An 11,897-nucleotide genomic window follows, 5' to 3' on the forward strand; every position below is an offset into this window, starting at 1 on the left:
TAGCACATTTGACTTGATAACTTATTTTAGACATCATTTATTGAGGAGAGAATTCTCCCTTGAGTGATTGTTAATCACATTTTGATCTTGAAATGATTGATCATTGTTTGAAAATGTGGTTCGTACTGCTGCATTGCTAGTAAGATGACCTTATCCATTGAGGAGTGAATGCTCCCTTGAAATAAGTGTCAACCGTTGTATAACCTAAGAGATTTTGCCTCTAACGTTAAGATATGGAGAATCACTCTTTAATTTGAATACAAAACCAATATTTTCAAAAAAATTAAATAAATAATAATAATAATAAATAATAATAATAATAATAATTTGTGTCTTCTTTTTCTTTTATACTCATAAAAATTTACTTTGTATTTTGAAAGCAATAAAGCAAAAAAACAAAGTGTTTCCTCGGCATCGTTATAGAAAACGCTCTCAGGCCAAGATCATGGATGAGATGGAGGAACGCAACGAAGAAATGAGAAATGATATCAATAAACTGAAGGAGCAAATGGCCCAAATTATAGAGATGTTGCAATCTATACAAGTGAAAAACATGGAAGGGACCCCTCCAGTAGCTAGAGGAGAATCATCAACCTCTCCTGCGTATCCACCTGGCTTTACCCCAGCCCCAGCACAACCATTAACTCTACATCTTAACAATCCCGACCAACATGTTGACCCTCCAGAGGTCCAATGGCCACAATATGGCCTTCTGCCCAACTACACACCTCCAACAATCATGGATCCTCCGGATAAGCACCAACCATTGGTGAACCAGCCGCCTAAACAAATGCCACCAACCCGACATGAGGTTCCACCCATGAATGCCACCTCTTACAAACATCAAGTTCCCTACCAAGCCCAAAATTCTAATTTCACCAACCAAGGGAATCCTCACAAACTTCTGGGGGATATCAACCAACCTCAGGAATTGAGCATGTTCAGTCTAGAGAAAAGTTACAAATGCTAGAAGAGAGGCTAAAGGTTGTGGAAGGAGGTAGCTATGATATCGGTGAAGCTGTCGATCTTTGTTTGGTTCCAGACATAGAGTTCCCCCCAAAGTTCAAAGTTCCTGAATTTGATAAATATAAAGGAACAAGTTGTCCAAAGAATCACATGACCATGTACTGCAGAAAGATGGCAGCGTATGCGCAATGATAAGTTGCTTATTCATTGTTTTCAGGATTCTTTAACTGGGGCAGCTTTAAATTGGTATATGCATCTTGAACGGGCCTATACCCGCTCCTGGAAGGATTTAGCTGATGCTTTCCTTAAACAATATAAGTATAATCTTGACATGGTTCCAGATAGGTTTGAACTACGTAACATGTCTAAAAAAGATGATGAAACGTTTAAGGAATATGCTCAGAGATGGAGAGAAGTGGCAGCACAAGTGGAACCTCCTTTGTCTGATAGAGAAGCAGTAACCCTGTTCATTGATACTTTACAAGCACCGTTCTATGATAAAATGATTGGGAATATTTTATCAAATTTCTCTGATATAGTCATCATCGGGGAAAGGATTGAGAATGGCATGAGGAGTGGGAAGATTGCGGTTAACTCTATTGAAATAGCTGGTTCAATAAAATTTTCAAATGGTGCAGGAAAGAAAAAAGAAGGAGATACAAATGCAGTGACATTTAACTCCCTTAGGTCACCTAACAACCAACCTCCTTATTTCTATACCCCTCACATGGTCTACCCAAATATCACTACCGTCTCACCACATCCTCAACAACCTATCTATCAAGCTCTGCAAGCTTCACCCACAATACCTACCGCACGACCACCTCAATCTACCCAGCCATGGAACCAAAATTCTAACCATGTGAGGTCACAAAATACCCAAGATCGGAAAACAATTGAGTTTGACCCTATCCCTATCTCCTATACTGACTTGTTCCCTCTCTTATTACAAAATTCACTAGTAGTACGTTGCCCGATGAAGCCCATAGAACCACCATATCCTAGGGGATATGACGTTAATGCCAAATGTGATTATCATGCGGGAGCTATTGGTCACTCCATTGAAAATTGCAGGGCACTAAAAACCAAGGTACAAAGTTTGACTAAGGCTGGGTGGTTAAACTTTAAAGAGGACAATCCTAACATTGGGAATAACCCTCTACCAGGTCATGGAGGGCCGACAGTTAATTCTATTGAGGAGAGTAGATGGGGTCCCTCTCAGTGATCTGTGAGAAAGCTTTTGGTGTGATGGGTTTGAGTTTCCAAACTCAATAGCTATTGTTGAGCAAGACTCTTGCGAGAATGAACATGCTAGTCTGGTTCACGCTTGTCCACTGAACGTGGAACTTAACAATTGGGAGATTGTCAAGCTGCCTGTTGGTTTTTAATTCAAATTTTAAGTAATTTTCTTGTAATGTCAATCTTATTGCTCTGCCCAAGACTTTAAGATTTATTTCTTTAAATAAGGGCTCATGTTTTTCCTTTTTTAAATGTTAAATAAAGTGCATTCATTCTTCCTTCATATCTTGCCTTTTCCTTTCTCCCTAATCTCTTTACCAATCTTTTTCTAACTTTAAAGAATGCGAAAAAATGTGCTCGAAAGTGATAATGCTAGTGTTGCATCAGATAATTTTGATTGTGCAGTTAATCAGACTTGTGAGGAAATGGAAAATGATTGCTCTAAATACTATATGTATGCTGATAACATCAATGCTTTACCAAATTTTCTTAATGTTTTCTCACCACCTTGGACATTTTCAATGTGGGGAATGGATTTTATTGGCCTTATTGAGTCGAAAGTGTCAAATGGACATCGCTTCATTCTGGTTGCTATTGACTATTTCACCAAATGGGTTGAAGCCGCTTCATATGCCCATGTGACTTGAAATGTGGTTGTAAAGTTCGTCAAAAGGGAATTAATTTTTCGTTACGGTGTGCCAAGCAGAATCATCACTATTAATATAACCAACTTGAACAACAAGATGATGACAGAATTATGTGTTGACTTCAAAATTCAGCACCATAACTCTTCCCCATACCGCCCAAAGACGAACGGGGTAGTTGAAGCAGCAAACAAGAACATCGAGAAGATCATTCAGAAAATGGTGGTGACATACAAAGATTGGGATGAGATGCTTCCATTTGCTTTACATGAGCAGCAAACAAGAATATCAAGAGGATCATCAACTGGGGCAACCCCATTTTCCTTAGTTTATGGAATGGAAGCAGTCCTTCCAATCGAGGTTGAAATTCCATCTTTAAGAGTATTGACGGAAGCCAAATTAGAAGAAGCAGAATGGGTCCAAACCCGTTTGGATCAACTAAATCTCATTGAGGAGAAAGGTTGAATGCAATTTTTCATGGCCATTTATAGAAAAGAAAAAATGCTCGCTAGATTGAAAACCCGAAAGGGCAATCTAAGCAAAAGTTAGAGCGGCCCGCTAGATTGAAAACTTGAAAGAGCAATCTAGACAAAAATTAGGGTCAACAAAAAAAGGGGGAAGCTCGCTAGATTGAAAACCCGAAAGGGCGATCTAGGCAAAAATTAGGGTAAAAAAAAAACACAAAAAAAGAGCTGGTTAGATTGAAAACCTGAAAAGGCGATCTAAGCAAATTGAAAGCGACATGCTAGGTTGAAAAATCGAAAAAGCAATCTAGCAGATAAGCATCATGCCAAATTTCAAGGTATCAATTGGGGCCAGACACGGTAGAGCAAAACAAACTGGGGCAAATACGTTGAATTATCCTCTCAAGTTTATTAGCGAGCAATCAAGGTTATTGAAGTGTAGTACTAGCATTGTTCATCTGGAAAATGTCACTCACATAACAGTTACCTCCTATTGCTACCATTGTACTTATTTTCCATTCTTGTCATACAATGACTTCCTTTATAAACACATTCTTACTCTCTTAAATAAGATTACCCTACCTCTTTGTTGCCAATTCTTTTTGCATTTTATGATAATATACTGAAAGTAAATGCATGTTACATCTAAAAAAGGAAAATTCAAGGCATTACAAATTATTTTTATGAGTTTTAAAAGCCACAGTATGCTTGATAATTTCTTGATAAATGTTACAAAGCGCAACCAACAGGATAATGTTGTTTCAACTCATAAGTGTTTACAACAGCTTAAGGGTAACCCATAGGAAGTAGCCAACTATCATTCAAGACGAAAGTATCCAAAGACCTCACTCATCCATGATCCTTGACTGTGTGTCACGATGAGGAATTTCTGAAAAATAAAGCAAAAACGAAAATAAACAAAAGTTTAAGTCTTGAAAGATGTGTCTCATAACATGCTTTTTGCATCACATCACATTTCATTTGCATCTCTTGCTTCCTAGAACTTATGACGTAGAGTTTTTAGACTAAGCACCTACTTCACATTTGACTTTCTATTTAAGCCCAGTATCTACCTGGCATAAGTTGCATTTTTCTTTTGTATAAGTCCAGTACTTACCTGACACAAGTTACAATTTCTTTTTAAGCCCGGTATCTGCCTGACACCAATTACATTTTTCTTTTAAATCCCAGTATCTGCCTGGTACCAATTACATTTTTCTTTTAAAGCCCAGTATCTGTCTGACACCAAATTACATTTTTCTTTTAAAGCTCAGTATCTACCTGGCACAAGTTGCATTTTTCTTTTGTATAAATCCAGTACTTAACTGGCACAAGTTATATTTTTCTTTTTAAGCCCAGTATCTGCCTGACACCAATTATATTTTTCTTTTTAAAGCCCAGTATCTGCCTGACACCAATTATATTTTTCTTTTTAAAGCCCAGTATCTGTCTGACACCAATTACATTTTTCTTTTTAAAGCACAGTATCTGTCTGGCACCAATCACATTTTTCTTTTAAAGCCCAGTATCTGCCTGGCACCAGTTATATTTTTCTTTTAAAGCCCAGTATCTGCCTGGCACCAGTTACATTTTTCTTTTAAAGCCCAGTATCTGCCTGGTACCAGCTATGTTTTTCTTTTGTATAAGCCCAGTATCTACCTGGCACAAGTTTCATTTTTCTTTTGTATAAGCCCAGTATTTACCTGGCACGACCCATCGACTAATCCAGCACAAGCATTTGGTCGATCCAATATCAACATTCAATCAACCCAACACCAGCATTTGATTGAATTGGCACCAACAATCGGTCGATACAGCACAAGCACTCGACCACTCCAGCATTAGCATCCAGTCCATCAACATTCAATCAATCCAGCACCAGCATTTGATTGAATTGGCACCAACAATCGGTCGATACAGCACAAGCATTTGACCACTCTAGCATTAGCATCCAGTCCATCAACATTCAATCAATCCAGCACCAACATTTGATTGAATTGGCACCAGCATTTAGTTGATCCAGTACAAGCATTCGACCACTCCATCAAGCACAAGCATTCAACTACTTCAACATAAGCTTTTGGTCGATCCAGCACAAGCATTCAACCACTCCATCAAACATTGGCATTCAGTTGATCAAGCACAAGCATTCAACCCTCCAGCACAAGCATTCAACATTAACATTTGGTTGATCTAGCACCAGCACTTGATGATCCCAACACAACATTCTAGCATTGGACTAGCTTTAAGCAAAAGCATTGAATCTTTCAAAGACTTACTCCATCAACAATAGGAGCTATGTCTTGGGTAGTTGGATAAAATTAATTCACATCTTTATTTATTTCTTATCACAAATGATCTAAATTACCTTATTTAGATTATTTAATAAGAAATAAATAAAGAGGGGCAACTATGAATAATAAATTTTATCCAGCCTCACAAAAATAATGAAATGCACATCTATTATGAAAAGGAGGAGCTCCCAAAGTATGTAGGCTACACCTTATGACAACAAGAAAGTTAAAAAAAAAAAGAGTGAAAAAAAAAAAGTTTGTAACCCAGAACGGGCCGTTCCACGCTAGAAAAAAACACAACAACCCTAATTTAGAACGGGTCGTTCTAAGTGACTAAAAGGATCTAAAATTCCTTACGTGGAACGGGCCGTTCCAATTTCAGAACGACCCATTGCACGTTTAGAACGGGCTGTTCTGAGTTTAGAACGGGCCGTTCCAGAGTCACATTTTGCTTGTAACGGTATGATCCAGAACGGGCCGTTCCGACTTCGGAACGGGCCGTTCTGGTCAGGTCTGACGTCTATAATTAGACGCGTTAGGCACAGTTTTCAGGACCCCAGAAAAATTTCGTCCAATACTCTTTAGAGCTCGAATTTTTTTCTCTCTCTCTCCTCCCTCTCTTTTGTATTTCTTGAGATCTGAGACACCTCTGTAGTGTGAAAGGTAGCCAAAAAGCACCTTCTTGATCATCATATTCGAAGATTCATCTCATTTGGTATCGTTCTTTTCTTAACTTTTTTTTCTTCTTTCTTTTATTTATTTATTTATTTTATTTTTTCATTTATTTTTTGTTTATTTATTTATTTATTTTTATTTATTGTTTGTACATAGTGAATATGATTTTTTGCCTTTAAGATTATTATTTATAAAAATATTTAATATACGACCAATAATAATGTTAAGTGAATAACATTTTTATCTTTAACATTATTAGGTCCTAGGAGTTTAATGACTAGTCATTTGCTAGCTTAAACTCTCCTTAACAAATTTGTTCTTTTAAAAAAAATAAAGATATGTTGCAAACAATAACGTTAATTAAGTAACACTTCTATTTTTATCGTTATTGGAGAGATTTATTGATTAGCCATTTGCTAACTTGAATCTTTATGCAAAATCTATTTCTTTAGATAAAAATATAAAAATATAAACATAATTTTGCTTTACGTATACATTATTTTTATGATTAATGATATTAATTGAGTAGCATTTCTACCCTTTAATATCATGTAAATCTTTTATTATCAACAAATAAAGATCAATAGCATTTGATTGAATAGCAGTTCTATCTTTCATATTGTTGGGAGAGTTTATTGATTAGCCATTTGCTAACCTAAATCCTTATGATGTTATTTTTTTATTAAAAAAATATACAAAAGAAACATCTCTCAGATTTAAAAAAAAAAAGATATATATATATATATATATATATACACCTTTTTGAGGAATAAAATAAATGTTTATAAATTTATATAATTTTGCGCAATTAATTAAAGGTATTGTTTTTACGAGCGTTGTAGGGTGCTAATACCTTCCCTACACGTAATCGACTCCCGAACCCAACTTTAATTTTAAAGATTATCTTTTAAAGGGTTTTCCAATGTTTTTCCCTTGAAATAAAATATTGGTGGCGGCTCCACTGAATATAAAAATGTTAGCGTCATCCCGTCGTGATTCCGGTTACGACAACTACTCTAACATAATTGTCCTTATATTTGTTTGTTTATTGTGGGATAGTAAAAAACTTTTTTTTTACGTGTATTTCTTTTTGATGTCTTCAAGTAGAAAGGTCATTTTTTTTTTGAAAAACTCCTTACATTGATGAGTTCAAATTAATGATCTAAGAATATATTTGTGATAGTATATCACTTAACTAATCATGTGTTTATGTTTATTCTTATATAATATTTATTATTATTTTAATTTCATAATACTGTGCTATAAATTAACTTCTTAATAATACTTTTTTCTTTGAAATAATATTTATAATAACAATATCAAACTAAGATTATTATTTTAATTTAGCTGTAATTAATTAAATAAATTTAACATGTACTAGTATTTTTTTTAATTGTTTAATGTAATTGGGTGTCACAATTATCAGCAACGTTAAATTTGAAGTTTTAAACTTCTTGAGAAAACAATATAATGACGAATGATGTAAGAGCATCTCTAATGGGAGTTGCTTATAAGCAACCCCTATGCAACATCACTGCCAAATCAGCTATGGCCCACTTTATGGGTTGCTTAGAGCATCTACAATGGGAGTTGCTTATAAGCAACTCCCAACCACTTTAAATGGGTCTCACTGTGCCACGTCACTCATAAGCAACTCATACTATATTTTTATAACTTTTGCTCCAATGGAAATTGCTTATAAGACCTCAACTTTTTTACAACTCATATTATACTTTTTGATACTTCAATTTTTTTACAACTCATATTTCAATAATAAAAAAAAATTACATAATAGAAGCGTACTCTCTGGTGGGAAGAGTCGCGACCATGAACCTCCCTATGGGAAGAACCGCGATTTGCATGAGAATGGCGGAGATGGTGAGAGGCTGCATCCTGAAGGTGAAGAACGTGTTCAGGAAGATGAGAAGCACGCACGAGGCTATTCCCAGAAACCATGCCCGGAAAGTCATCATCGAAAATGAAGGGTCGTCGGTCTCCGGCACCACCAGCGCCACCTCCTCCACTGGACACTGCTCCTCCACGGGGGGCGGAGGGGTGGCGAACGGGTGGTTCCGCCAGAGGGTTCTGGTGCGGGGTGGAGGCGGTTCACATGCTGGGCGGAGGTTGTTCTCCAGCGGGCCGTCGGAACTGGTTGAGCCGCGCGTCGGGTGTACGGGACTTGCTGGAGACACGCGACCGGCGACGCGCGACCGGTGACGCGCGAATGGCCACTGGCGACACGGGCCGGCGTTGCCAAACCTCCCCGGACGAACGAACAGGAGGTGCATGGTTTTTTCTGTTTTTCCTTTTCATAAATGTGGTCTACGTAGATGAATTTCAACCAATGAAATTGTTTTTGTCAGTAAGCTCCATTGCTTGTAGAAGCAATTGTGAAAAAAATATAAGCAACTGAGTTGCCACGTAGGATAAGTCCAATGGTAATTTCTAACAAACACCGTTACTTGTCAGTAAGCAACACACTAAGAACGTGCTGCTGAAGGTACTCTTATAAACAACCCCATTGCAAATGTTCTAATCACACATATATAATTATGGCTTATCGTATTGTAACATATCAAAGTCATAATTAATGAACACAATAAAATTCAAAAGATGCAGTAAGAGATTCAAAATTGAAAGGGTATATCCACTGTATCTTGAGACTCCTTTTCATTAGATGTGAGACTAGCATTGTTTCTATTTACTGCATCTTTCTTACTAGTATGCTTCCCATTAGTACCTATTTTTTGTTCACCCTCATTCACCATTTAGTTAACCAAAGTCCATTGACATTATAAAGGATGAAACTTATAATAAATAACTTTTATTGTAAAAAAAAATGTGCCGCAACAACACAAAGCCTCACATTTATAAAAAAAATTAAAAAAAAATTATCACAACAAGCTCTTGCACCGCTTTTGAGAAAAAAAAAATTAACACATCTTGCAATGGATTGTTAGGAGGCAAATAAAAAAAAAAGTGTTGGAGTTTGTTGCCAAATATATCATCTCACAATTGACTCTAATAACACTAAAGTTTGGTATTATATGTCTTTTTTTAGAGTCACTTAAACAAAAAAAATAAAAAACAATGACACAACATAAGTATTATTGGATTGACTAACAACATCTGATATTAATTATTCAAGTTTCAAAACAGTCTAAATTAGTAGTAAGTTTTCCCACATGGCTCAAAAAGCCACCAAATCACAAATTAATACCTTCATTTATGTCACACGACTTCACCAAGTCACCTTTCCCTATTGTGTCGTGAACCTGTTTTGTTCCCACATCCTGTAATGGCTATTTTTCACAACTCACCACCATTACTGCACCATGTAACGGGATCTTTCTTTCACGTGATTGGGTTATTCATTTGTGTTTATTTCATGTCACATTTTATTTGGTTTTATTTGTATTGAGTTCATTAGTCTAACATTTTAAATAATTATGTATTATTAGTGTAAAATTATTTTACATCGTCAATTAATTACAAATAATTATATATATATATATATATAAGATTTTTTTTAAAGTATTTTATATAAAAAAAATATTTATTGTATGTAACAAATTTTGATTAAATGACAGTATAAAATATTTTCATATTATTAATGTATAAGTTATTTTGATTAAATAAACAAGAAGCTGTTTCAAGTTATCTTTTCCATTACTCTCAAGTCGCTACCGCATCAATATTTTCCTTTCCCGTTTTATTTCTCTTCCCTCCATAAAGAAAATATCCTTTGGGGTTCCTCAGGTATGAATTCATTCCACAACGCACTGCACCCCACAACTCAACTTCCTCTTCCAATTTCACACCCTCTCACTTCAATCCCACTCTCCCTTCGACAAACCCGATTCCCACGCGCGACTCCAAATGCTAGCAACCATGTTCTTATGCCAACCATGTCGGACATTCTAGAAGCATCGCGAGCGCAGAAACTGGACCTCAACCTCAAAACTGTGGGACCCTTTTTCCGAATCACGGCAAGGAGCTTGATAACCGAGAAAGAGCTCGGAAGGGCCGAAGGGTTTATAAGATTGTGGGTGGGAGGAAGAATCCTTCACTTGGACTCCATCAAACTACGCAGAGAAACACTGGGCATGGAGAAATCAATCTTTGGCCTTGGCTTGTTCATCGGAGCCCTTGCAATTCGACATGGATATGATTCTGGATGCAAAACGGCTCAGCTATTGGCCATCAATGATTCCCATCTTTACCATTCTAAGGTTCTATTCTCACCAATCTTATCTAAATTTCCCACCTTTTATTTTTTATTTATTTTTTTGGGGTACGTAGGCTTTATTTTAATCCAGAAAACACCTAGTTTTGTCTTAAATTTGGAAGCTAATTTCGTATTAATTTCTTAAACTAAGAAATTGTAAATCATTATAGTGTTAAATAAGTTTTTAAATTAAAAAAAAAATTAGTTTTTTATTTATTTATAAAAATATATCAATATTATTACTTTAGTTATATATATTTTTACTTTTAAATTAATGTAATTACACTTTCAGAACTTATTTACAATTTATTAGTTTTAGCCTTTTAGGGTTTATTGATACAAGAGTGTCTTTTATCGATTATCAAAATCAAACTGACTGTTTACTCTTTAATTTATAATAATTAGTAAATGATCATTTGAACCTAAACTTGAAAGACAGTCTTATATTAGTTCTTAACATTGAGAAAATATTAAATAAGTTTATGAAAGTACTAATAAGGAATTAAAATGACAATAAACAGTCAAATTTAAGAACTTATAATTGACATTTTAAGTCTTTATTTGACATGCCGTAAAAAAAATCATTTGAATTTTATTAGTTACATGAACTAATTTGAGAGTGTTTTTTTAGATACCAAAATAATTGTTTACTTAACTTAAAGTTATCAATGATCTTATTTCATAAGCTATCATGCGGCCATGGGGATGGGACTAGAAAGGTTAAATTGGATGTTGTTTTGACAGTTGGTTCGGTTCTACACAAGACTTGGGTTTAAACCTGTGTACGAAGTTACTGGATCATCGGTTGGGGATGTTCGCCACATGCTTGTATGGGGTGGTGTTGGTACTCGAATGGATGCCAGTGTTGAAGAACTGATGATAAAATGGTGTACTAGATTTAGAGCGACCCATAAATGATTTCGTTCAGTCACACGAGTAATTGAATTATAGCAAAGGCAACAACACAGGGCGAAAACAGGTGTAGTAAAACAAAAAAAAAAAAAAATCATTATTTTGCATTAACAACATGGTTTAGGATTTGCAGCTGATATATGTTCTATTTTTTACTGTGTGTGTTCCCATCTTATGCAGGGATGAATGAATATAGATAGGGGTACTATTTGATAAGTCCAACCCATCCCTACTCAATTTTACTTTAAAAAAAATTTGTACAGATTTTAATTTTCTTATAAGAAAAAAATATAATTTTGTTATTAAGTATAATTATATATTTGTTTACTTTTAACTCCTTCTTTTGGTGCAAAAAAAGAACTCCTCCTTTAAAACATTTTTTTGGCATTTTCTGGTGATTGAATATTCCTGTAATGATGCGTTTTGATGTTGAGATATATTATTTTTCTTTGGCGCCTTTCATTTCTATTTCTAT

General features: G+C 35.3%; 3 protein-coding genes across 4 annotated transcripts; all 3 read left to right on the forward strand.

Annotated features, from left to right (window-relative positions):
• Nucleotides 1-1,147: 1,147 nt before the first annotated feature.
• On the forward strand, nucleotides 1,148-2,191 carry LOC145958129 (uncharacterized). Its single transcript, XM_083074607.1, has one exon. The coding sequence runs from the start codon at nucleotides 1,148-1,150 to the stop codon at nucleotides 2,189-2,191; it is 1,044 nt and encodes a 347-aa protein (XP_082930733.1).
• A 355-nt stretch (nucleotides 2,192-2,546) lies between these two features.
• LOC145958130 (uncharacterized) lies at nucleotides 2,547-3,314 on the forward strand. The gene is made up of 2 exons (XM_083074609.1): nucleotides 2,547-2,843; nucleotides 2,985-3,314. Exons 1-2 carry the CDS (start codon nucleotides 2,547-2,549, stop codon nucleotides 3,312-3,314), a joined length of 627 nt encoding a protein of 208 aa, XP_082930735.1.
• A 6,622-nt stretch (nucleotides 3,315-9,936) lies between these two features.
• On the forward strand, nucleotides 9,937-11,756 carry LOC109809301 (uncharacterized). Of its 2 annotated transcripts, XR_002240665.3 has the most exons (3): nucleotides 9,937-10,514; nucleotides 11,255-11,489; nucleotides 11,603-11,756. XR_002240665.3 is itself a non-coding variant. In XM_020372561.3 (2 exons), the coding sequence occupies exons 1-2, from the start codon at nucleotides 10,044-10,046 to the stop codon at nucleotides 11,426-11,428; spliced, it is 645 nt and encodes a 214-aa protein (XP_020228150.1). In that variant the 5' UTR covers nucleotides 9,937-10,043; the 3' UTR covers nucleotides 11,429-11,756. The 2 variants fall into 2 exon arrangements, 1 of the variants encoding a protein (XP_020228150.1); XM_020372561.3 differs by having other exon boundaries at nucleotides 11,255-11,756.
• The last annotated feature ends 141 nt before the right edge of the window (nucleotides 11,757-11,897 follow it).

The sequence above is a fragment of the Cajanus cajan genome, chromosome 5, assembly GCF_000230855.2.
Source record: "Cajanus cajan strain Asha chromosome 5, NIPB_CcT2T_4, whole genome shotgun sequence".
NCBI classification, from domain to species: domain Eukaryota; kingdom Viridiplantae; phylum Streptophyta; class Magnoliopsida; order Fabales; family Fabaceae; genus Cajanus; species Cajanus cajan.

Bases quoted from the DNA above. Each gene is read 5' to 3' on its own strand.
- LOC145958130 (XM_083074609.1), top strand. From the start codon at position 2,547: ATGCGAAAAAATGTGCTCGAAAGTGATAATGCTAGTGTTGCATCAGAT. The intron at 2,844-2,984 runs GTGACTTGAAAT...TTCAAAATTCAG, and splicing joins AAGCCGCTTCATATGCCCAT to CACCATAACTCTTCCCCATA.
- LOC145958129 (XM_083074607.1), top strand. From the start codon at position 1,148: ATGCGCAATGATAAGTTGCTTATTCATTGTTTTCAGGATTCTTTAACT.
- LOC109809301 (XM_020372561.3), top strand. From the start codon at position 10,044: ATGAATTCATTCCACAACGCACTGCACCCCACAACTCAACTTCCTCTT. The intron at 10,515-11,254 runs GTTCTATTCTCA...TTGTTTTGACAG, and splicing joins CCCATCTTTACCATTCTAAG to TTGGTTCGGTTCTACACAAG.